This window comes from Embiotoca jacksoni, unplaced genomic scaffold (assembly GCF_022577435.1).
Source record: "Embiotoca jacksoni isolate LCO1_2020_lvr unplaced genomic scaffold, fEmbJac1.0.p SCAF_1, whole genome shotgun sequence".
Taxonomy (NCBI): Eukaryota; Metazoa; Chordata; class Actinopteri; family Embiotocidae; genus Embiotoca; species Embiotoca jacksoni.
The window spans coordinates 22164133-22191211 of NW_027185229.1; the positions used below are offsets into that span (position 1 = coordinate 22164133).

At 39.1% G+C, this 27079-nt stretch overlaps 1 protein-coding gene across 1 annotated transcript in view; it reads left to right on the forward strand.

Moving 5' to 3' along the window:
• LOC138197154 (cadherin-22) overlaps positions 1–23431 on the forward strand; it is a 146959-nt gene extending 123528 nt beyond the window's left edge. Inside the window, exons 11-14 of the mRNA XM_069147732.1 lie at positions 10465–10582; positions 13638–13787; positions 14132–14233; positions 19601–23431. Of these exons, the coding sequence (XP_069003833.1) occupies positions 10465–10582; positions 13638–13787; positions 14132–14233; positions 19601–20133 (903 nt within the window). The 3' untranslated portion in view covers positions 20134–23431. The remainder of the gene's footprint in view (positions 1–10464; positions 10583–13637; positions 13788–14131; positions 14234–19600) is intronic.
• Positions 23432–27079: the final 3648 nt, after the last annotated feature.

The following is a 27079-nucleotide window of genomic DNA, read 5'->3' on the forward strand; positions in this document are numbered from 1 at the left end:
GGTCTGATCTCAACCCACTCCCACCCCGCTCCCTCTCCCATCTGTGAGAGACCACATTAACCTTCAGCTCCTAATCACACAGAGATGATTAGTCTTCCAGCAAAAAAAGATCATTGCTGGCTCACAGCATTGTAAAAGAAAAGGTTTTTTAATGTTCTCATTTGAGAGAAAGGCGGTGAAATATTTCACACTGTAATTAAGAAACAGGAGAATATGGCATCAGCTTTGCTATATCTATATTTGTCTGCCTGACTCTGCATTGTAACTGTCTGTGTCTACTGTTTATCTATCCATCCATCCATCCTTTCGTTGGTTTGTTCTTTATTCATGATTGTCGACCTATAAGAAGCAGGCAAATGACAGGAACATCTGAAAAAAAGGTCTTAGTTTTCATGAACTTTTTTGTTCTCGATTTTTCAATCTCAATTTTTGTCTTGTTTCTACAGTCTCCTTTTGTTTTTGTTGTTGTGGGGAGCTCTGTCTGAGCTGGCTGCTGGGAATGAATGAAAATGTTTCAGCCTTGGGTCAAAGGCTTTCCAACGCTCATTTTCTGCCTCAGGGGTAACCACTCGGGGCCATGGGGAAAACATTTTTTGTCCTCCTTGTTATTTTCATAGATAATATATATATATATATATATATATTAAAAAAAAAACTGGTTTCCTGTAGTTGTTGTCAGTCACTGAATCCTGAAAAATAGAGTGAGTGGTGTGAAGCAAGTGTTTTGGGTATAAGGATTTCCAGCGTGTTGAGAGCTGATATCTGTAGTATTTTTTCTCTGATTAATGGTAAAGATGGAGCCTTTCTTTTGTGCAATGTTTGCTTATCAATGAATATAATTTTGATCCAAGCTAACACTTTCCCTGGTTTTCTTAAACGTGTCGTGTCAAGAAACACCAACGCATCGCTCTCTTTGGAATGACATGAGGTAGAGGTTGTGTATGTGCACTGTAGCTCTGGGGATTTGGAGCAGAATAGTTGATGTCATACAGACTTTATGAATCTCAATCATTGATAAATTGATGCATATTCTCATCTCCTCATTCTGTCTGTGCAGCACAAACTCGGTGCCACTTTCTAAAATAACAGTAACATGTTCTCACACACAGTGCAAGCACACACGCACACACACACACACACACACACACACACACACACACACACACACACACACACACACACACACACACACATCTTCTGATTCAGGTCTATTTTACCATGATCTTGTTATCTATAAGAAATTACACAAATACATGTGTAGATATACTTTTGACGTAATATTTAGTTACATAGGGTTAGCAATATGTTTTTATGTTGGTGGTCCCAATTTGTTAACTATTGTGATCCATGCTGTCTTGATTGATTCGTACAACACAGACTTGGCACAAATAAATGAATTACAACCAACAATATATCCACATCAAACATGTCTGTGCATTGTCAGACTTTAATACAGGCCAGATGTAAAATATAATTAAAAGATGACTAAAGCAGTGGATAAAACCAACATCATATGGAATTAAAAGACTTCCATTGAATATTTCATGAATTAGGATGCAACCAATTATTGTGAAGGATTCCAGTCTTGTACAGAACCATTTTCACATGGTATCTGCATGGAATAGAACCAGTAAAGGTCAGTAATGTCAAATTAAATCTCACCAAATTATCTAAGTTGCTTATCTGAAAGCAAATGTGTATATTTATATTTGTGGCAAAACTTGTATTTAGGACAGTGCATATACAGTGAAAACATCTGAAAAAATGTAGAAGCTTCCTATGGAGTGTAAAATTATTGTTGGAACAGGTTCCCCATTTTTAAGCATCCCTATGATGCTCTCTTACCGTCTAATTTCAATGTACACAATATCAAATTTGCAGCATTCTGTTGAAGCAAAGGGGTGTAGCCTGATATGTTGAGGCACTTTGATGCCTACTGCTTCCCAAGATGCACTTATTTATTCAGTAAAATAAGCTGCCAAAAGTGGAGCCCAAGAGGTATAAGCATCAGTCGACAGATGTTTGCATGTAAAATGAGCTTCAATTTTGTTGTAGCTCCCCAGAATGTTGTTAATCAATTTAGAAACTTGGACGGACCGACAGCTCCCGGAAAAGGGCATGATTAGGTTCATTTTTCTTTCACCTGGAATGCGGAGACGTCCAACACTGGGGTGCGGCATCTGCTTCTGGACTCTGTACTGGACTGGACCGAATGTGGCTCATTAAATCTGGTTTCTGTGAAAAGGAAGTCTGAAGTGAGAAGTTATTGTTGTTGTCTTACTGGTTTTCCCTTCCTTAAAGGTCCGTTACAAATTGATGAGTGCCCATATAACACCTGCTATTGTTTAACTGAATTGACTGTCAAATTACTTGGCTCAAGATTCAAAACTTTTTACAGAAGAGCGACCGTTTAGTTCCACGTTGCCATTCAAATCAGCTACAACCCACTCGTGAGGTATTATTCGTGTATGATTGATAGCAGAACTTGGTTCTGGCTAATTATACGTAAACAGTAAAAAAAAATTAACCTTCAGTAAATTATTCAGTTGAGTTGTCAGTGGAACAACAAGGCACATACCGCACCATTTATCTATCATTTTCAACTGAATGTTGAATGTGTGTTTATTTGCTCTTTCTATTTACCTCAAATTATGTCAGAAAACCTCCGGCACATGCGACAGTGAAATTAAGACATGCATGCACACACCCACACACATGCTGTACACACACAACCTTCACTGTCACACTCCAAATGTGTCAGATCAAACCCAGGTTTACTAAGCTTATGAGGAGCGTTCCATTGTCTCCTGTTGTGTGCTGTGTTATCGCCCAGTCTCGCTCATGGAGTGTCAGCGTCCTGGCTCAGGTCTAGCTTTTGGTGGAACCACAGAGAAAATCAGATTTACCTAAGCCTTTTAACTGCGGTTGGGTTTGATCCTATTTGAGAGTTGGCAACACAACCTATTTTGTTTGTGTTTAGAGGGAGAATGCATGTGGAAGGAGGAGGGGAGGGTTGGCTGAGAAGTGAGTAAAAAAAATGGTTGACACAGACTAAGCAGCCTTTGCTTGGGGACACAGTTCAAGCCAGGGCCATGACACAAATTGTCAAATAGCTTCTCACCTTTATTTAATGAACTTGTTTAGGATCTTATACAGGTTCCTATTCAGAGATTAGGTCAGAAGACAAAATATGAAACTCACTGTAAGCCAGGAAGAGAGAGAGAGAGAGAGGTGCGAAGAAAAAGGCACAGATTGGATTCACACTTCTATCATGTAGAACACATGTGCAATAACCATGCCAAAAATAAATGCATTCTTAATCCATTTCCAGAGTATCAGTTCACGGTTCATCTGCACAGTCAATACACTTAAACTATATATATTATACATACTTACACAGTAAACGTCTTTTTAAGTGCAATATACATTTTTGCCAAAAAAGACACCTGAATAGAAACTGAAATTCACAAAGAAAGAAAAATATCGCTTAAAGTTTTTGTCTGTGCCCCAGGAGAAAAAAAGTGGCATTCTGTTATCAGTAAGGTGTAGTATGATGTAAGAAAGAAACAGATTTTTCACAGGCATGGCTGTTTCAGAACTGATTTTTGCTTCTTCCTCTCGAAATGCTTTATTATTGTGTAGCTGCCATTAACCCTTTCATACATTGATTTAACTAAGAACACCTAACCATACAGAATAAAACGGTCACAGCACACAAACACAATGTGATGAAGGTGGCTAGAAGAGAAACATTAATTAATTAGAATATGTCATACTGGAAGGAATTAATTATATCAAGAGTATGAAAGTAATTCTGTCTGACATGTTTATGTCATATCTACAAAATATAGTAGAGGAATGTGTTCTTTCCCAACAAGCTAGTTTAACAACAATAACACCCTTGGGGCCATTTATGAAAGTATGATCGCATTTAAGAGCATCTTGAGAAGAAAATAATTTTCTTTCAGTTAAACATTCAAGAAGTGGCATATTGTTTAATTCAAGGTATAGATTCACAACACCCTGGCCAATGTTTGATTTGTATCTTTTCATGATTATTTATTTTCTGCAGTTTGTTTTAATTTCAATATACTCTATTCAGAAACAATTTTTTTATGCCATCATGCATCTTTAGGTTGAGTTTTTTTCATGTCTTTGAAGTTTTCTTAGGATTAGACTGGAAGTGAGTTATTGTGTCATTATCAATGACTGTAAAGAGAGGCAGTGAAGGAAAGTGTTTTTTTGCTGTGGACTATAGACTCCCTCAGACTGCCCCTGTGCACCACACACACACACACACACACACACACACACACACACACACACACATTTTAATTTTATGCTTTTTAGGACTGTCAATGTAATGTATTCCGTGACCCTACAACCTTAATCCCCAGAAGAAATATTAGGCACCTAATCCCCAACCGCTCTCCAGGCATTGATGCTTCCCATTGCCCCGGGTGTGTGTGTGTGTGTGTGTGTGTGTGTGTGTGTGTGTGTGTGTGTGTGTGTGTGTGTGTGTGTGTGTGTGTGTGTGTGTGTGTTTTCACTGCTCACAGAGAGGTTAAATGCAGAGGTCAAATTCCTGTATGATGTTGTGTGCAAAAAAAAAACATACATGTAACATCCTGGCAAAACAATACAAAAAAACTGACGTTGTATAACAAGTCATTTTATCTATTTTAGTTTTCATTGTTTACAAAGTAAGGAATGACTAAAGCAGAAAAATGAAAAAAAGAATTAGAAGATTCACAAAAGGCATCAAGCTTTCATAATCTACTATTGCAACCAGTGGCGGTTTGTTAATATGGGGTGCTGGGGGTTAGCTGAAGTCCGGCTTCAGTTTGTGTTGCTGCCATCAAATTCAAAATGAGCATTTATTTTTAAATGGGCTTTAAAGGTTTTAAGATGTGAAGACGTTTTACCACTGTATGATTATTCAGCCATATAGTTAATCAGGTAAAAATAATGCAAATCTAAGCGGAGAGTTGTTATTGTAAATATAGTTTACAGAATGAAATCCCGTCTTGATTTCTACCATCCTGTCCTGATTTAGCCCACTTTCCCAATCTGCTGCACCTCACCAAATGACACGTGAGCATAATCTTTGCCTCTCAGCCTGTTCCTCACCCACCTTATGGTATTTATCTGACTGAATGCAGAAGGACAGATATCATATAGTGCCATGTGTGCAGAAAAAAGGCTGGGTGAAAAGCCAAATACTATGGCCTGGGGTAACAGAGGCCTGTCAGCTCCGCCATGCCATCTCACAGCTGGCTGAGTGGGTCACTGCGACAGATCACCTCAGTTTGGCCACAGCCCCGCCAACCTCCAACCCTGGAAGTCAGTTTGAAATAGCTAAATGTTAAGCCTGTCTGAAACACACACACTCACGTTACATGCACATTAGCGCTAAGCTTACTCACCTCATGCTCATACACAAAGGATATGAAAACAAACACACTCAGGCACACATTAGACGTACAGAAGAAGTGAGTAAAAGAAGTAACAAACCAACAGAGACGAGGAAAAAACCCAGACGGACTCGCAGTCTTGCCAGACAGTATTTCATGAGTAGAAGACTGAGTGAGTCATCTGTTCTACTCACCAAATGCCTCCTCCTTTTGTCTCATAAATGTTAATGTTGAATCAGATAAACCAGCAGTCTAGACAGACTGGGATATTCAGTGTTTCCAGCGATATTTATTTAGATTAACCCTAGTCATGTCAGTGTTCATAATGTAAGGGTGCACTCAGTGGAACTTTTGACATCTTCCAATTGTTATCGTCCATTTGGTGTTTTAGTGGTTTAGGCTTAATGATGGATGTCAGTCAATCTGAAATGTAGATTAGTGTTTGTTTTCTCTAACTACTGAAAAATGTTGTGCAGTTATACTGTGGCAATATAACAACAACACCGTAATGTGCCTTTGTGACGAGTAGGGCGCTGATGTGCAACTGGGAAGTGGGAAAGTTCAGACCTACGAGTGGGAAAATGCACCTGGACATCTGTCGAACTAGGAATAGAGAAATCTGAAAAGTGGGTTTGACGTCACTTGACATGGCAGTGTTTGAGGTGAAAGGAAGAAATGTACTTACTCCAAGTTGTTGTGTAATATGTAAATGTAATTTACAAATCTTTCAAAGCATTCACCTTTGCTAATGTGAACTTATCAGTTTAGTTGTCGGAAGAAAAATGTCTTGCCTACCAGAAACATTGTGGCTTTTAATCTGTTCCTAGCATTTTTCTTTTGACACTGTGGCCCCCATAAACCATTAAAACAGCCATGCTGGCATAGCAAAATTGAATCAAGTTTAGAGCAATGCATTGCGACATTTTAATTCCCCACTGGACACCATGTGGATGTTTTTCCCCACTCAAAATAATGGATGCATTTGAAAACACACCTGTGACGCTTACAGTGCATTCCAGGCTTCAGAGATGAACCTCTCACCGCACATTTTAAGTGGTGGTGTGTTTATTTATTTATTTATTTATTCATTACCTTCCCCGCTGCCATCGTGAAAGGGTTCATTTTTGCTGCAAATGAGAAAGCCGCCTCCCTCTCACAACCTTCACCTTTCCGACTCCTCTCGTGCAGATGGGCTGTACGTTTGGGAAAGTCTCCTCTTCTAGCTTTCCAGAGATGCAAGAGATTTAAGGGGGTCAAGAAAGGGGACTGCTAGATAGAAATCTAATTAGGTGATTGTGCTTGAGGGAGCTTCGCTATAGCTGCTCGATAAACTCCCACACACTCGCTCTCCTCCTCTCTCGTTTCTCTCTCCTACTTCACTCTCCCTCAGCACTCAGACGGCACTCACTCCGAGATGCTGCCTGAGAGTCCCCTGCTGAGGGCACCGTCACAGAAAGCAGATCATGTCTCTTTTCCTACATGTTCACCGCTATTCATTCACTCTTCAAAGAAAGGAGTGGATTCATCCCTCGGTTTATAATAAAGTCACTGCTTAGTGTCTTCTCTTTGCTCATTATTCTTTTAGACTGAAATAAACTTGACAAGGCTTCAAAGTGTGATGAGAAGAAAAGATCAGTCCTGATTTGGCATACAGCACACTCAACTGTATTTTTTTTTTTTTATAGTTTGCCTAGAATGAATGGATGATGGTTTCCGCTTCATGTCACTGTATCATATATAAAACCATAAACACATTTTTCAACTTGTTTAGCCTCTACACATCTTCCTGATCTCCTTTTAAACAAAACAGAAGAGTTTACGTTCATGTTATTTTTGGTTTTATGTTCAGTTTTGTTACTCAAACAACTGGCATAATTCATCTGGTTTATTGCATTTTAAAACCATGTACCTGTTTATATTCAAAATGACAAAGTAAACACTACAGTCCTGCAGTATATTGGTAGAACGTTTACAGCCTGTTTCCTGCATATTACAATCATTTGCAAATACTGAGCATAAGCAAGTCGAATATTCCTGCTTATTAGAATAATGTTAAGAGTCCAAGCCGTACTGTAACCAATGATAGTGAACACACACCTGCCGAGGCTTTTGACACCCGTAATATGTATTTTTTTTGGAGCAATGGCAGACCTTGGTGGTGGGAAACAGGACAGCAGTGCAACCTCACATTATATTACACACGTCTTACAATTCTTATACAGCAATGTAATGTAAACCATGTGTCTTGGCATTACATCTGTAGTCTACAAAGTCAAGCCCTAACACTTTATATCTGAGATGTCAAGTAATGATATTTATTTGTTTCTTATGTAGGGATACAGGCAGTGATTCCGAGTTCATTTCCTTGTCTTTCTGTGTTTCTCGAGTGCAGAAGGAGGAAGCGTGTTGTTCACCCTGAAATCAGGCCGTAGCATTTTGTAATTACAAAGTAAGCCATATTATCCCAAACAGCCTCCGTGAGCCGTGGGTATGACTAAGCCTGTTCTGTGTCTGTGATGACACGTCAATGCTGAGGAGCTGTTTATTGTAACGGTACAATTGTGGCCTGGAAGTGTGCTTGGTAGTAGCTTAGTCACAGTATTGCATAGTCACCACTCGGCCTCATAATTCAGAGTCGTGTGCAGTGCTGTAAATGAGTCTGTTTCACAAGGAAGGCAACATGAGCTTAAAGATGACACAATAAAGCAGATGTCTGTATGTGTAAGAAAGGTGTGGAGTACAGTAAAGCCACAACATTATTGTTTGAATAATCAATTTGCTGATGGATGCTGAATGAATGACATTGTCCTGTAAATGACAAGAATGAAAGGGGGACGCTTTGGATGAGATGAATAGAAAGGACATGGAATCTGAGGAAAAGGAAGTTGCAGTGATGAACAGAGGAAGCACGCTGAGGAAGCCTGCAGAAAACATCAGCAGACTAAGGGTTCAGGCCAGTAAACACGGCTGCGTTTAACATTTTTTAAGTATCCTGCTCCTGAAAGAAGAGACTGCTACTGTAAGAGCTGAGTAATGGTTTGATATATTTCCCTTGATCTTATCTGATGCCGTGAGCTCTTGTGAAACCAGACAAAGAAGTTACAGCCTTTGAACAACCCACTTTAATCATTCTGAGAAATGCCTCACTTAATAGTAGTTCTGGGGTTGTTTGTCATGTGTGTCTCTACTGATTTTGAACAGCGGTTCTGAGCCATTCACTTGTGTCTGTGTGTGTGTGTGTGTGTGTGTGTGTGTGTGTGACTTTGACCTACTGTAAGATAAAACTTGTCTTCCATAACAGCAAAAATACCTCTTTATGGGATGCAGTTTATAAAAACAAACTGGCTTCCGAAGCCAAAATAAATGTAATAGTCTTGGGGTGGATTTAAGAGAAATTACCTGTCTCACCCGCTTTTTCCAACCATTCGCAACTCACTTAGTCATGTTTTATTAAATATATTTTTTGTGATGCATCTTCCCCCTCTTGAGTTTGATATGATTCCTTCTCATTCAACTCGCTGATGAGTGTTGGCCATTTAAATTGATAATTGAAGAATGTAGAATTGTTCAGAGGGATGCTCCTTTGCAAAGACAGGAAGCCCTTTAAAATAGGCGAATGAAAATTACTGATTGCATTTGTTGTGTTAAAAAAGGCTGCGTTTACTGGTAAAGGCTGTCAGGAGAGGAATGAACTGTTGCTTAACAAATAAGTAAGAAGTCAAATTGGCTTAAAATATAAAATATAGAAAACTGAAACTCCATATAGTCAGGCAGCACTCAGCTTTTTCTGTAAACCATGATAAAAAATTATTTATTTTTTTCCATCTGTGTTTAATGCTTACTGTTTTGTGTCAGACAACACAACAGCAGTAGATAGTGTATGTGTATGCAGCTGATGAAAGGGAAAGAAGGGACACAAGCATACATACATTCACGTTAAAGGTTTAGTTTTAAATGTGGTTTTAATCCTCTATGCTCTGTCTTTTGTGAAGTTTTAAAGATTTTCTTCACAGGTTAGAATAAAGCGTTGCCTGATTCACATTCACGTTTAGTTTTAAATTTAATGCTTTAAAGCTTATCCTTTACCAATCAAAACATCCATCATCCCTTTATGCGTACACGATTCTTACCATCCATGTGTTGTCGAGGATTTTTACATTTTAAGTACTTTTAAAACAAATTTGAATGAATCCTGCAGTGCTGTCTGCCTCTCTTACAGTTTATGGTTTTCAACAACACCGAGGAGTAGATTTGTTTTGTTTTGTTTTCTAGTAGTGAGTATGCAGTAAGCAAAGGTGAAGAAAATCAAAGTAATAAGAATGTGGACTCACAGTGTACGTTGTGCATTGGCCGAGGAAACAGAGCCTACACGTGTGGTGTAAAAATATCATTTTTCATCTTGTGATTTGATGCTGGCTGCAGAGTAATAGGATGAGAGGAGGATGAATTGTCACCGAGACCCCCGTGTTGAGGTGAAAGGATCTCCAGGGGCTGTTTGATGTCTGTTCAGCTCACAGTGAATCCTATCTCACCTTATTGTGTCCACATAGGGTTCTCAAAATTGGATCACAGTTGATTTTTATCTTTGAATGTGGATTACTATTATTGCAGTCATACCTAGTCTCTGTGTATTTATTTTTTGTTCCTCTGCACATTTCCATTCTGGCTTTACTCCTTCATAGAGCAATATGACAACCTCACAGAATGTCTCTGTCCCTTTATGTTCCACAAAAAAAAGCCTTTTAGTGAGGCTTTTTATAATAGTTTTGCATTTCTAACATTTATAAAAAAAAATCATATTGCTGTGTCAACTTTCTGGAGTAAGACATTTTTATCTCCTTGCGACTATAGCCCCTTTGAACTACTCTTTCAGACGAAACTTTCTCAGTCTGTAGCAGTACACTCGCTCCACCTCATCCCCTCATGAGGCATCTGAAATGCAAAGTGCTTTTTATATTCATTTTCTTGGTCCCATTGAATAGATCTAAATGATAATCTAACCTCTATTTCTTCCCTTATTCTGCTTGTTTTGTTTTTTTTTTGTCTTCAGTTAATTCACACCATTAGTGTGGTGGACAGAGATGAGCCACAATCTGGACATCGCTTCTACTTCACCTTGGCCCCTGAAGCCTCCAGCAATCGACACTTCACCTTGTGGGATGTCAAAGGTGAGAGGGCAGTGATCCTATACTTGGGTTATGGGTGAAGAGGCATATTTCAGTGGCTGTGCTGATGACATTTGCAGTATAATGAGGTTGTTTTTTTGTTTTTTTACCATGATGGCAAAAGCAGGAGTCTATAAGACCAGTTGTTAAATATGCTGTAGGGTGATCTCAACCTTTCCTCAAGTAATTGTCAGTTTGAGAGTCTGGCCAAATACTCGGGGGCGTTTTGCAAATGTAGACCTTAAAATAATATTGATTTTGTTTAAAAAAAACTAAAAAAAACTGCAGCTCCAAAAACTTTATAAAAATAAAAAACTATTTCAGTTTCTCAGTTATCTCTTTCAGGTGCCAGATGGTTGACATTTTTAACACAGGACAAGTGTTAAGTTCATTGCCAGAATATTTTGAAAATCATAGAAGGCTTTTTCAAAGTGAAGAAAAATATTGTATTTTTCTTGGATTTAACATTTGCCTCATAATGAGGCAGATATTTTTGGAAGGGTATTATTTTTTGGATAAACACCACCTGCTCTTGTCCTCCTAGCAAAGTGATATTAATACAGAGTAATACATGCTGCCACACGTCTTATTCGCTGTACTTTCAAAATAAATTTTTATTCCAGTTTGTTTCGAGAAATTTATTTGTATGTACAAACTGCGATGCCAGGCTCAGCATTTTCCTCTACAGTAATGAATGCAGTTTGAATGCATTATCTTTGAAATAGTACATGTGATTTTTCTTAGATTGTCAACATAATAAAGTCAGAAAAATTGAATTGAACACAACATTTATACGTACCTGCAAAATGTAAGGAAAAATTGAAATCACTCTTCTCCCTTGTGATGACTTTGTTCTGTCGAGAAGATGAGTTTTTTCATGCTTGTCTGTTTTTTTTGCAAGTGCGCTTGCAAATCCCTGGTTTAGAGACTTGTACCTAAGCGAATGTGACGTCTGGCTAAATCAAGATTGATCTGACACCAGGAAAATGTCAGGGGTGCAGCCGGAGCCAGGGAAATGTCACCATGTGAAGGCAGCTCGGGCTGCTGTTGTCCCGCTCATATGCATGTGAATGGAAAGGCAAAAAACACAAGCCTTGTGTAATGTACAAACACACACTGTATATAAAAGGGGCATATGTGGGTAATAGGGAGAATGATAAATAGTCAACATATACAGCATAGTCTTACATTTAAAATTACACCTTCCTCCCTATTTCCCTAACACACATCCACACACAAACAAAAATACATATTTGTTTAAATATTCATGTAGTCGTGCCCATAAACACTACTGCAGTCCCTGTATATATTTTGGTAAAAGGCAAACAAAACACCACCCAGTCTTTTTATCTTCCTACCCCTGTTATTTTTTATTTGTTTTTTTTCCACTCTGATGTCTCTTTTCACGGACACATTTGTCAACCTGTCACTTTCAATCTGTCACTTCTTCTTTTCCTCATCATGGCCTCACATTGCGTTCCGTCTCCAAGCCTTGACACACAATGATGAAAAGGCATTTTTTTTTCCCATGTTGCTAAACTCTTTGACGCCGTTGCTGGCAGTCTGTAAAGCAAATCTTACCAAATAAAGTTTTGCTGCACCGTAACAAACTGCCATCACGTTACCTGTAAAATGTTTGACACCGTGCTGAAAGAAATCTCACATAATGCAAAGTGAAAGAAAGTTAGGAATTAATATTTGGTGAATTACTTTTACTTCGAAATATTTTATTTATCTATTTTTTTGATCGTGTTATATTTTCTTTGTGGTTTGGTCAGTCAGTCATAAACAATTCAAAAAAATGTGTCATTGCAGGACTCCAATAAAGTATTAGTATAAATAAAGTAATAGTTCTGAACAGTACATACAATATAATACATATTATTTTAGTGTCTATAAGGTTTGTTGGCAGTGTCATGCAACTACGCTTTTGTGTTGATCTGGATTTCTAGTAACTTTATTTGCTGCTTTAAGCTACAGTAAAAGTGACTGTTGGAGGCAGTTTTAATCTTACTTTATGTATGGCCACGTTTTCAAGTTTATTGGTTTTAATTCAAAACTCCATAATATACTACTCTCTGTGCTGTGTGTCTGGTGAGAATATTTTTCTAAAGCACACAGCTGTGGAAGAAAATGCTGTGTTAAAGTCAAAAGGACAAGCTCAGGGGTGTAACATTCCCGTACATAAACGGTAATATGAAAATGGTTGTACATGTGCCAGAGGAGCTCGAGGGCGACGTGGATAACAGTGATATATGTTCCGGGAGATGGATTACTTGCTATCCTCTATGCAAGTCTACCCACAAAGCCACTGTGACTCTATTTGTCAAAGCCTCGTCCTGTATTCTGCATTACATTTATCTATGTCTCTGGCAGAGAGCTCATATATACACCGGTGGAGTTTAATTTCAAACAGTGGCTCTCCCACTTATTTTCTCCCCTGCTTTTTTTTTTTGCTTAAAAAAAAAAAAATACGCAATGAACCTTAATGGCATCAGAACAGTTTGCTTTCCTGGTGAAATCATTTAACCCTAAGGTAAACTTGGCAATCCTGACACCCTTTGTCTGGAGTCCTTGAACTACTCATTGTGGAAAATTGATTATTCTAATAGGAATCGTTCTTTGTCCACTTGTAGTCTGTTGAGCGCTTGACCATTTCTGGAAGAAGTTCCTGTACTTTCATTGTATTCAAAGGGTAAACATCTTCCTTTGTCAAGTGTAAAGACTTAATAATTATGATTTTCCCTCACGTTAGAAAGGTCAAAACGGTTTACATGATCAATTCTTGCAGTTTTTCTACTTCTTTGATCGATACAGTCTTGAGTTCAAAAGAGGAAAAACAAGAGGGGTGATAAAAGCTCTAACTGCAAATCTATGCAGTGTGATAAAAACCAGACATCAGTGAGCAGACAACCGAGGTATTGTTCTTCAAATGTCAAGACACTGACCTATTATTCTTTGCTTTATTTTGTCTAACCTCCCCACCACCCCATCCCCTCCTCCTCCTCCTCCCCCCTCCTCCTCCTCCTCCTCCTACTAACTCCCACTGCCCACCCAGAAAACACAGCTGGCATCCGGACCCAGCGGTCGGGCTTTAACCGCCACGAGCAGAATGTGTACTTCCTGCCTATTCTCGTGGTTGACAGTGGGCCTCCCTCCCTGAGCTCCACAGGCACCCTGACCATTCACGTCTGTGGCTGCGACACAGGTGAGAGCTACTGTAGGAGCTGCACCATTACTAACATTATCATCACTGTCACCTTCTACATCAGCAGCAGCAGCACTAAAAAGGTCATCTACATTGCATTGTTTTGGTCAGAAAACAACTCTTATCAGCTCATATTTGTGAAAAACAAAATAACACATGGCCACAAATCTGCAGACAAATGGCCCTCTATAGAGATTTCCACCTGCTAAAAAATAGAATATATGCAAGATAAAAATGACAGTTTTTATTCCTGATAAGACAGTGCTTAGTCCTCGTCCACTGAACTGACACAATACCTGTGCTGAATCTGTACACTGAGTGCTCATTTTTCTTTTACAACACAGAAGGAGCCATCCAGTCCTGCAATGCTACCGCCTATGTAATGAGTGCGGCCCTCAGCCCTGGGGCACTGATAGCACTACTGGTCTGCATGCTCATCCTTATAGGTAAGCAGATGAAAGCACAAATGGATGTATGTATGTATGAATGGATGTGTGAGGGACAAATGGATGGGTGTGTGATGGATGGCAAGATGGATGGATAAGCGCAAATCATTAGTGTTGCTTTTCTGGGGTCGTTGCAAAGTTCAACTACTTCAGCAGAACCACCAGGAACTTTACATTCAGCAGTGGTCTGTACTACTAGTAAAAAGTTACCGAAAAGACACAACTCCATGTCTTCTGCTCATAAAATGATACGACCAAGCATGTGTCTTTAAATCGATTGACCACTTTCAGACGTTATCCATATTGCCTGAATGAATTTGCACATGCAGTGGCAGCAAAACAAAGATAAATAACAATTAATGACGCTTTTTACATCTTTCTGTCATGTTTCTGTTGTACATTTTGTTGCTGCTTTTATGAGGAGAGGGCTTTTGTTTAAATAGAAGCCCAGATGATGCCTGGTTTTATGAATGATACACTATCCAACCACTTTGATCAGTGGAACAGAGACGGTGATGGAGTGAATGGGACGGAAGTGTGTGTGTGTGGGGGGGGGGGGGGGGGGGGGGGGGGGGGGGGTTAGAGAGAGCAAACAGGCAAAAGAGCTGCCTCAGCACTTGTATCCCTCTGGAACAGCAGGCTTTAAATAGACAAGGCTTTCCAGACATTTGTGGATTTTTATACAGAGACACGCGCACACACACACGCACAATCGAACATACACATGCATGCACGCACTCACCCTGTCAGAGAGCAAAGATGTTTGGTATTGTCATATTTGAAAATTTTATGAGTTCACTTTTCTCCCTCCCCCCCACTGTACATCTTAGCATCCCACTCCTTAGTGACAGCGAGAAACGACAATGCTGTCACAGTGTTTTGTCTCCCCCGCTCGTGCCTCTGCACATTTCACAACGTGCCGGCAGTGAATGATGGATGATGTGACAGTACGCAGCTTTAACTGTGACTAACATTGCTATCTATTTCTTTTCAGAGCTTTTTCTAATGAGAGCTGTTAAAGCTCTGTCTCCATTAACCAAAGCATATACTGCAGTGAAGTTCAAAAGCAGAGCATCATTTATTCATCATGGCTTTAAAAGCCTCAACAAAAATGTTATGTACAAATCTGAGGCAACCTCTGCTGGGTATAAAAAAAAACAACAACAAAAAAAAAAAAACTGTGTTTGCAGTATATCATGTTTTTGGTGTTCTGGGCTAGATGGCATCCCCTCAAAAGCCTGAAATGAAAACAAATATATCTTTGGCCCTTGAACTAGTAGGAAGCTAGAGCCTGTGCAGAGGAATAGAGCTTCAGTGTAAAAATATATTTTTCATGGCAGCCTTATGGAAAGAAAATATTAGGCAGTTTTTCAGGCTTCCTCTGATAATGAAAGGATGTCATGTTGATTCCAGTGGTGTCAGTGGCTCTAATCTGTACCAATTCCATGCCACTCTGATTGACTGATTGGTAGAAAATGGACTCAACATGCTTCATCAGAGCTCTGAGGGACACAGCACCAACCTCCTGCTAGTCATCATATTGGGATCAGGGGGATAAACAGAGTTTTCACAACTACCATGTGGTGTGAATAACAACACAGGAGCGAGGCATGGGACAGTAATCTTAGTATCTAGACTGCATAATACTTTACCACATACTGTATGCACACACAGAAATTGCTCACGCATTCTGCACGAATCTACATGTTTAGACAAATCACTTCACACCTCTTAACTGCAACTCAATCCATTCTCTCGATGTGCTGTTGCTGTCTTCACATTGTCTCATCTCTCTCTCTCACACACACACATACACACACACACACACTCCACAGACACACATTGACTACCACAACAAACAGGCCAGCACTCTCTCTCTCTCTCTCACACACACACACACACACACACACACACACACACACACACACACACACACACACACACACACACACACACACACACACACACACACGCGCACACACACACACATGCACTCCACAGACACACATTGACTACCACAACAAACAGGCCAGCACACTCTCTCTCTCTCTCTCTCTCTCCAGAGGCTGGACCACCACTATTACATCAATTGTTGGATGATGAGAAAAATGAAAACAAATTTCTGCCTAATTATTTTACAAACAAACAGTCCCTCCATCCGTTCATTTATGGGCCTGATGTGATGAATCCATTCCACTGCGTCGCAGCATCTGCATGCATCCATTCCAATTACCTCCCATCTGCTTGTGATGAACTCCCGTGTGGGGGCAACCAGCGTAGCCCAAGGGTAAATTAACTGTCTTGTCAGGAGCGCTTATCACAACATCTGTACACGTGGGGGACCAGCTTTGTCTGTATAGGAGTCAGCTCTACACAGGTACATATGTTCCCTGCAAAAGTATATTCTGTACAAGGTGTTGTGTTTCCTAAGGCATGCTCATCTCCTAGTTAGACAGTTTGTCAGTGGTTTACAATTCAAGCTTCAGTTTACCTAAAAGGAAGTGACACTCGTGTTATCAGTGAGGAAGGGGTTGACAGAAGTGAGATTATCTGATTGTCCTTTCGAGCGCCACATAATGTGATACATTCTTTAACAGTTTATTGAAGAAGCGGCTGATCCGAGCATGAGGGAGTTCACAACATCAAGTTTTTTACCTCCTAATACTCGTCTCATTAGTGGGAATTTCGAGTAATTGTCTTAGAGCTTGTTTAGTATGCATGGCAGTGTGCGTGCACCGCAGTTTACCACAAACCATGACTTTTTCTTTCAATCCCGTGGCAATTAATTTGCCCCATTCAGGAGGAGAAGAATAAACACAATAGTTACAAACACTGCTTCCCCAATGGAGCCCGGCAAAACAATGTTAGAGGAGAATAACTGTACTTTATCAGTCAAAAGATACTGCATGAAATCCCCATTCACAATGAGCAGGGCTTTTTAGTTAGGCGCAGCTCTTTAGGCAATGAACACATGGGGTGTTATCGCAAGTTATTTCTAGGCCATTTATACCAAATGAAGACAATTACCGGGAACACCAACAAGTCATCGGGGGGTATGGGGGCCACTTTACTTAGGAAACAAACTGAGTTGTGGAAGGAGGTGAATGAAAAAGTGAAATACGGTGTTTTATAGTCAAATCCTGCCTTCCAAGGTCACTTGGGCTTTTGCATACCAATTTATTCGCTTTAAAATCTTGTGAATTTCCAGTACACAGCACATTAGGGCCTGACATCGATCTAGTTTGACTATGAAACAACGTAGCCATATCTCATTTTCACAATGTATGGATGGGGGTTCTGGATGGGTTCAGAGCATCAAACAATCTGTGCCATCCGAGACAGCACAGGCCCCATTATAATTGATTGTCTTTTTTTATCTCTGTGGGCTTGTAGGCATTTGTTTTAGGCAAGAGGCTAAAGATCTGTTCCTAAAGATACATGGTGCCTACTGGTTAATGATCTATCTAAATGCCCCTCCCCTGGCATCCCTTTAGAGGAGTTTCTCATTGTGCCTGCTAAAAGGCAGAAGAAAGGAACTCTGCTTGTGGTTACATGGTAATGCAGTCCATAACTGGCCACAGGAAACAAAATCCAGCTGACAGTATTTTTCTGCATTTATGTTTTAGAAAGAACATGCCAAATTCAAATGATATTGTTAAGTGGGAAGGCATTAATAATCATCCACATTTTGAGTAGTTATAAGCAAAAAACAAAACTTGTGTCCCATTTTACCATATTTGCTGTGAATATATTTTTGCTTTAAGTTTGATCCATATTCTTAATTAAAACAATAGGCTGACTTGCAATCCATAAATGCAAGAGTTTCGCAGTAGTTGTTAACTTATCTGCCATTTGAAAATGTCAATCAGCTGCCAGCTATTATAGATTTACACACAAAAAAAAACCTTACAGTATAAATATTCAAAATTATCACAAAATCATGGTGTGAGATGATGAGTAGAGAAGTAGTCCATCCAGTTGGACGGAAGCTGGTTTGATAATTAAGTCAAGAGCCCCTAAATGCTGTTAAACTGCAGTTCACTTGTTAGTATAGAGTAGGTTTTTAATCATTTCATTAAATTTCAGTAATTTTTTGTATTGTAATTAGTTTTTCTCTTCTTTTTTTATTTGATAAATGAATGTCTCCACAATTTTAATAACGGGAACATTATTATAAGATCCTTTTCTAATTTGATTAATATGTACGTTCTATGTGTTTACCGTATACTGCGCATCAATCCATGTGCACATTCCTCTGCTAATTAATTAGTTGATCAAAACGATTGCTAGATTGCTGTTTATTCTACTATTGAAAATTGAATTGTTAATTATCTCACACTCCCCAGTTTGCATATTTCATTACTAAGTGGATGTAATGTGTTTTTGTCATCACTGAAAATGACATTTGAAATAAATGTGATAAAAGTTTGAGGGAGAAGGGTGCAGCCCTCAGGAGGGAGGGTGGGTGTCTGAGACAAGTGAGACTTGTCTAATCACAAATGTGGGCAGTGATTAAAATAACTAAACTGAAATTAAAGTCTCATTGATTTATCTGTGCATACAGCTTTTGTTTTCCTCTCGCCTCATTAGTTTATAATGTGATTCATCTCAATTGTTTTCCTTTTTTAATCCGCGCTAAATTTTCTGTGTCAATTTTCTCTTTTTGGCAGCGGTTGTCTAGATTTTTTTTTAAGTCCAAAAAGCAGAAGGTCTTTCTTTCACTCGACTTACTATATAGATTGGCCACCATTAGGCCTTTTGAATCATATTTCTGGGCAAGGCAATCAGGATTGTGGAAAATCAATGCTCATGCATTTGAAATGTAAAACTTGATAATATATTATCTTCTCCTGTTGTGCCTTTGCCCTGAGAGGTGAAATGAAAGTTACAATGGGTTTCGAAAAGTACTTGCAAATCCATCATGCACGGGGCATGTTTGACGCACTCATTAACTATAATTATTTTCTTTACTACAGCTGTGTTCTGTAGGACTGAATGCCTTGAATCTGGTATGTTGCTTTTCTTAATAAAATGAAGAGGGATTCCCTTTTTACACTCAAGCTCTTTAAACTAAGCCTGACAATTCATAATCTCTGTCTACGGTGCAGCCAGAGTTTTAGAAGCACATATTTAAAAAAAGATCTGGCTGTAATATGGCTATAATCTTACTATTGAGGTCAATCTGACAAATTAATATTTAACCTCTTTACTGTGTTGTGCCAAAACATGAGGGTGCAACACTTAAATATGCATATCTCGGTTTTATTTGTAAGCCTGCTCAGCTAACCTGTGCATATTTTACCATTAATGTGGAATTACAACTGTGGCCTCTTTTTCTCTGTCTCATTCTGTGTCCCTCTCCGTCAGTTCTTGTCTTGTTGATCCTGACCCTGAAGCGCCACAGGAAAGGCCAGAGGATGGCAGAGGACGAGGAGGACATGAGGGATAACGTCATCAAGTACAATGACGAGGGCGGAGGGGAGCAGGATACTCAGGCTTATGACATGAGCGCTCTGAGGAACCTCTATGACTTCCCAGAAGCCAAGAGCTGTGACTCTGGCCCGGACATCCGCTCGCTGCCACAGTGGATACAAGCAAACCGAGTGGGTGGCGGTGCGGAGGGAACTGCAGCAGCGGCGGCGGCAGACTTCTCCCTTTTTAAAGGCTACATCCGAAAGAAGGTGGAGCAGGCCGATGCTGACCTGTCGGTGCCGCCGTATGACTCTTTCCAGACATACGCCTTTGAGGGCACCAGTTCACCTGCGTTATCACTCAGCTCCATCCACACGCTGTCCACCACCTCGGAGCAAGATTTCTCCTACCTCAGCGACTGGGGGCCACGCTTTAGGCAACTGGCAGGCTACTACGCTCCAGGAAACCCAGAGGAGGAGGGGTCCTAGCACAGTTTCTCCTCTGCAGACTGACATTCAATCCCCCTCCTGTTCCTCCCTCCCCTTCTTTGCTGCCTCCTCACCCTCTGGCACTCTTGAGATCATCAGAGATACACTGCGTACTTATTAAAGACAGAGTACCACTTCTTTGTCTCGCTTGGAAAACTCCCAGTCTCAGACTTTGAACTCCTTTGAGAAAACTTTGAGTTTTTTTTTTACACTTCTCTGTTTGTTTTTTCTGAGTTTTCAGACTTCAATTTGAAGGTTCTTGGGATGATATGAGAAAAAAAGAGAGTGAGAGATATCTAAAACTGCCATTTAGACATGTGAAGGGAGAATTTGTTTCTCCCCAAATGAAAGCCTTTATTTTAATCTATGAAACTTGATTCCAGAGTCTCAACAACAGGGGTAAACCATGCTAAGGCAAACTGTCTGAAAAACATGTATTTATTCAATGGAGGAAATATTTATGTATTTATTTGTTGTTATGTATTTATTTATTTATTTATACCAGGATCATTGTAACAATGGACTCTGTTGAAGTGCTATTGAAAAAGTGAGGGGAGAAGGAATTAAAGGCAACATGAAAGAAAGAAAGAAAGAAAGAAAGAAAGAAAGAAAGAAAGAAAGAAAGAAAGAAAGAAAGAAAGAAAGAAAGAAAGAAAGAAAGAAAGACAGACTGCAGTGGCAGCCGACTTCCACACATACTGGTGCAGAGATGACATCTGGGTCATATAAAAATGACATTCTGAAAAATATTTGTATTTATTTTCTATGACTACTTTTGTAAAATAAGCAACTTACAGATATATGAAAGAGGGAACAAAGGGAATGAAATAACTGCAGATGTCAACAGCTGCCAGTTCAGTCTGAATGGCTGAGAATGACACACTTTTGCTGAATTTTGGTGATTCATAAAAAAAAATGTTTTTGAAGGTCACAAACTGAGGACAACTGTGTGACAAAGGTTTCATTTTTTTATCCTTTCCCACAGCCACTTTTAAGGCAATAAGGCACAAACCACAACACTTATTTAAGACAAAACAAAATGACTGTTTCATGGAATTGACTGGTGGCCAGCTTTGTCCCACAGGGAGCCAATCTTCATTCCAGATTTGTGTGTGAATGTGTACAATATGTTCAGTTCATTTTATATCCTGATTTTGCTTTTGATATTTTTATCTTATTTTGGGAAGGGGAGGGGGAACTCGTAATAACAAAATGGTTGTGTCTAATTAAAGAGGGACAGATTTTACTGGGTACCATGAATGGACTGGTCACATCCACCTGATACTCCCAACCTTTTCAGTGTTGACCTTAACTTGCAAATATATGGAATATTTGAAAGAAAAAAAAGATGAAGACAAATAAATATTTAATTTTTTTGGTAAAAAAAAACTTGCATCTCACTGTGTGCAATAAACTATAATTTCTCAGTGAAGTTCTCTTTAAATGAGATCACAGTGAAAGTAAATAGAGCATCTGTGTTACTAATTATTGTTTGCCACTTGTTTGCTGAAGATGTCTTCTGAATTATGAATAATTGTTGAGCCAGCTTTTGTTTACACCAGGGGTAGATTCAGGGAATAGTCCTAGATGGAAACAAACAGACCATATGACAGGCCACAGCTAAACAAAGACTCTCCTCTCAGCATGTCTCCCTCCTGGCTGCCTTCTGCCAAACTACTGTAATTGTCGTAGTCACCAGAGGATGCGGAGGCAATATGAAGTTGCTTTCATCTTTATGATCTGCTGCTAAAATGGCCAGTCAGACAGCGGCCGGGATTCACATTCAACTGCGTTCATAACTTGTTTTCAAAGAAATGTCAGCTTTTTTCGGTCAGTAGTAGGTCTACTGCAGCCCGCTGATAGTTTGCTGTGAACTGACATTGAACTGTATATCAAACATAAATTATCCATCAGTGCCAGACAAAAAAAAATAGGCTTTATCCAGATTTTTGCTGTTATTGAACTCAAGTTGCAGAAACTTAAAAAAAACCAAAAAAAACTACTGCAACTGTTACCCTTTGTTTTGTCTATTTACAAGCACAGGAGTGATGCCACAATTAGCAGCACAACTTGATTTAATTGTGTTGCTGTAGGGATTTAAATTTTCATGAATTATTTGAACCACCATCTGAAAACTGTATAATTAACTAAGGATAGGTACGGGTCGTCTGAAAAAAAACCAAACTGCAGAGTAATTACGTTAGCTGAAAGAAGAAACTAAAATGAATTTTACTATTTTAATCCCATTTTACATTCCTGCCTTTATCAATATACAACATACTCTATTATCCTGTATCGACCTATACTGCATCAGTGTTTGTATTTATTTGTGTATCTTTGCCAAGGAGTGGTTTGGACATCCATTATTAATCACAGCTCTTAGCCTAACAGCATTTACTAACTGACAAGCAAATGTTATAGTCTGGATGGATATACACAGATGTAGGTCAGCGTGAGCTCCATGGTCACAGTCATAACAGGGAGGCTCTAATATAAACATATCCATTTGAAGAAAGTCTGTACAACACATTGTTGTTTGGATGGCCACAGGTCATGTGACTAATACTATAATGCCGAGGTTAAGCACATGTTCAGGGGAAAAAAGCTCCCCTGGTCACTTTATACCTTCCCTTTCTTAGCCTCTTATTCATCCTCTGTCACTGTCAGAGAAAATGTCACTCCTTAGTGATGACCTACAAATGTGAACATATGAGTGTGTTGCCATAAATCAGAACCTTTCCCTCCAACTCCAAGGGCAACATTAGGCCCATCATTAGTTATGCAGATAGACGTTTGGTGACTGACAGTTCTCTAGGGGGATAGCTTTGTGCACATTTAATATCCTCTTCTGTTCTCTGTACTTCACAGGGTAATGACAATTGATTAGACATTGGGGCGGTGGGGGGGTATGAATGTGAACTGCAGAAAATATCAATCATATATAGCCTAATAGCATCAGTTATTTAGTTTTCAGACACACTTTAAAAAAAAAAAAAAAAAAAAAAAAGTGCTCACCTTCAGCAGGGTAACAACAAATCCATTTAGCAAAAGTTCACTGCATAAACAAACCAGACTTACACTGCAAAGCAAATGCAGCTCTCTGACAAGCTGATGTAATAAAATGAGATGACCATTACAGTTAAATGCCCACTGACTTCTTATAAACCTGCTCTCAGGTCAATAACTGGGAAGAGTGTGTATTATTCTCAAAATGACACCGTTTTCATGCCCAGACAAGCATTTAATTCAAAGCTTAGATATGTTTTTTGTTTCCATTGTTTTTGTGACAGTACATTACCTGGGCCTGCAACATTTTTTTCAATTTCTATTAGAGAAAAATGAATAAAAAAAACATGTATTTGTATAGTTCTTTTAAAACTCTGAAATGAAACAGCCTTGCGCAATCAAACATGTATGACTAGAATAATACAAGATGAGGGAAACAAAAAAAAGGGAATAAAGGCAACCAATAAGAACAAGCAAGTTATTTTTTTAAATGCAGCACAGCAGGAGCCTTTACCAGCATGCTTTGGGTGAGGCAGGCTACATGTTGGGCAGGCCCATGGTTTTTCACAGGGATAAAACATAAAGATGGACCAATGAGCAATTACTAAAGCGTCTTCAGCGAACCTGCATTCCTTTGGATCGTGGAAGGACCCATAGCACCTGGAGGAAACCCAAGAAGTAAGGTGGATGAAATGCAAACTCCACATAAAGTACCAATGAAGTCAAAGAACACCTCTACTTTGAGGCCAGTATTGCCCCATCAAATGACTACACTTCTACAAAATAGGTTTAAAAACAATAAGGTGACATTGAGTCGGCTGTTGCCAGAGCTCCTTGGGGAGATTGTTCCAAATCACAGGTCCTAATGGAAAAAGTTCAAAGGTCAGGTCACCACTTCTTTTATTTCTGAAAGCTGGAGGGTCAGAGGCAATGCACTGGCTCACAGAAGGATGAAATATTGTAATGCGGTATGGCCAGCAGCCAGACCTAACTAGGTCTTAAAGGTGATCAGAAAAAGGTAAGTTGGAGTAATGATTTAGATTTTTGCTATCTGGTGATTTATTGATTGATTAATAGAGAGAGTAACGGTAGTCAAAACTTTGTAATCTAAACAAGGAGAAAAATGGCATAAAAATGTTCTACAGGCAACTTTTTTTGACATTACGAAGTGAAGCAAGACATTAATGGGAATTGACAGGTTTATACAGATTTGTCCTGCTTTCTTCATTTTTCTCAAGGTAAAAGTGTCGCCTTTTATATAATGGATTAGAGCACCCTATTGACTCATGCACGAATGTCTATCCTTCCTTTTTTAGACTTGTCCTTGATGTCTGGTTCAAGTGAGTGTCTTGCCACCATCAAAAGCCCCATCAGTGTACGAGTATTATCTACAGAACTCAGAGCAAGCCTTTAGAAGAAACTCTCTTTACACAATGATGTAGTGGAATGAGTGGACAGTGATTATTGCCTCAGTGAATGTTTGATATGTAGGGAGCAAGAGGATTTTTTTTTTTTCTCAATTTGGTTTGTGTCATCATAATGAATGCTGACTCCACGGATTTATGATAAAGCTACAATAAACATCTCTCCCTTCAGCAACTCTCCTAGGGCTCTAAAAGTTGTTTTCCCAACCAACAGTACGAGGCCAGATTTTTCTAAATTAAATTTTTTGCCTCTTTTGTTTGGTTGGTTGGTATGGTGCACAGGTGCACATAATTGCCCAAAGCTTTACCAGATGTTGGCAGTTTGATCCTTACCAAGTTGGATTTGTGAGAGGAATAAAGAGGTGGATTCTGTCTCTTTCTATTTTGGATTTATTCAATTCCATCCCCAGTAAAAGTGTCTCTGCAGCATAATTGTGTTGTTGCAATTTAAGTGAAAAAAATCTGGTCCACCGCTTTAGTTGTTCGTCTGGTCTGACCCTTGCTAATGCCCTGGTGGTTTTGACCACTAGGGTATTTAAAGCTGCTGTTTCTTTGGTGATGTTTTTTTGTCTGTGGGCTGAGGGAATGCTTTTTGCCTGTTTTACTTTGTAAAATCAGCACAGTGAAAATACTGAGCTCTGAATCATGTTTCTGGATTGTTCTCTAATTGTTGTTCTAAAACTCCCAAATTTGTTGGCCACATAAACATATCAAAAGGTTGAGGTGGGTGATACAATTTTACACAGTTAAGGGTTAAGTGATGAGACACTTCACCTTGGAAATTACATGGAGCACATTTGTGGCCCGCACAGTGTTGGTTGCTCACATAAATCACCAACAAGCATTTCTCTTCAAAGACATAGTGGAAGATTAAGATTCTTCGAAAAGCTGTACCTGCCATTAGTTTTGTAGCAGTCAATTTAAGTGTGCAGACCTGAGTTAAAGGTCGGTGGTGACTCCTCTATAACTCATTGTGCATTGGCAGTGCGGCAGACACTTGATTTGATGCTGTCTGTTAGTACATTTGAGTCTCCCTCTGCAGCATCTCTGTCACTTTAAATAAAGGAGGACATCTTACTGCGGCCTCACTATAAAGTGTGAGTAACATGAATGCAATAGTCTGTTGACATGCAGCTTGTGTGCGTGCTGTGCATTACTGCAAAGCTTTATGCATGAGGAAAAAAGTACTAAAAGACAGAGGACTTAATATTATATTGTGATATAATGTACAAAAATATCAGGTCGAAAAACCTGCACAGTATTACTCATGCAGCTTGTTTCTGTGAAATCACTAGAGGAAAGAAAATATTACAAATATGTAAAACACTTGTGATCACATGTGTGATTCTTTTAACTATAAGCCAAAATTGCTGGATTTTTTTTTTTTCTTTTAATTTATTTGTGACTAAGAACAACATTCATCAATCTCACATAAAAGCAACCTGCATAATTGTATTGGATACAAATATAACAATTAGCTGCAAATGTTTCTACATAGTATCAGCTTAAGTCATTTATTCTGACAAAGATGTTATTTTAAGCATGCAATATTTTATTGACCTAATGATCACTTCTCTTGATTGATTCCATTTTGTGGAAAAGCAATCAACTCCTAATTAACTTCAAGTTGTTTTTTTTTATAATTTATTTTCACAATTTTGTCAAAGATTACTGAGCTACATACATCTCTAATCTTATTTCATCTGAAACTGCAGAGGAAATCCTAAAAGTTTGCTTGATTCCATTAGCAGTATTGTTACTGCTGCATCATCGGCTTTGCCCATTTTCCCAAAGTGTAGATTGCATTAATTCTCTCTCTCTCTTTGTGAATAAGATCAAAAGTGTCTGAGCCAGTGTCATCTCCTCCCTCTCTTCCCCTATCCTCTGCATTTCACGCTCAATGGTCCTGGTACATTTTTCTCCCATCTCATTCCTAGATCTAAATAAGCCGGTAAACAGTATAAAACCCTCCTCTTGTCCTTGTGGCATTTTACCATCCTCTTTGTTTAAAAATGTAAGTTGTTCAGTGTTTCCTGGTGTGCTTACCGTAATCAACAGTTCTTTGTTATCTGGCTGTGTACATTTATGCCTCAATTCAACCATGAGAAGCCAATTTTCCATTATTTTCCTTCTCAAAACTGTTGGCCCAACTCTATGCTGCCTAAAGTAGGAAAAATTCTTTAAAAATAACCAGCTGACAAATGCTTTATATGTATGATACATTTTTGTCAAGTTTCATTCAAGTTTCCATAGATTCCTCTCCACTAAAACAGTATTTAGTTCTCAAATGGCACATGCATTCATGGTGATGCAGGAGAATGAAAAAGAGCAGAATATCACAGATCAATAAAAACATTTGGTGGGCAAAGAAATTGACACATTTCAGCCTTAAGCCACTGTCAGGAATAATGGAAGAGAATTCTCTATGTTAGAACTGTTGGATCTCAGTGCAGCCTTTTGCTCTGGAGACCACAGTATCCTAATCAACAGACTTAGGCACGGGGTGGATATCTCTG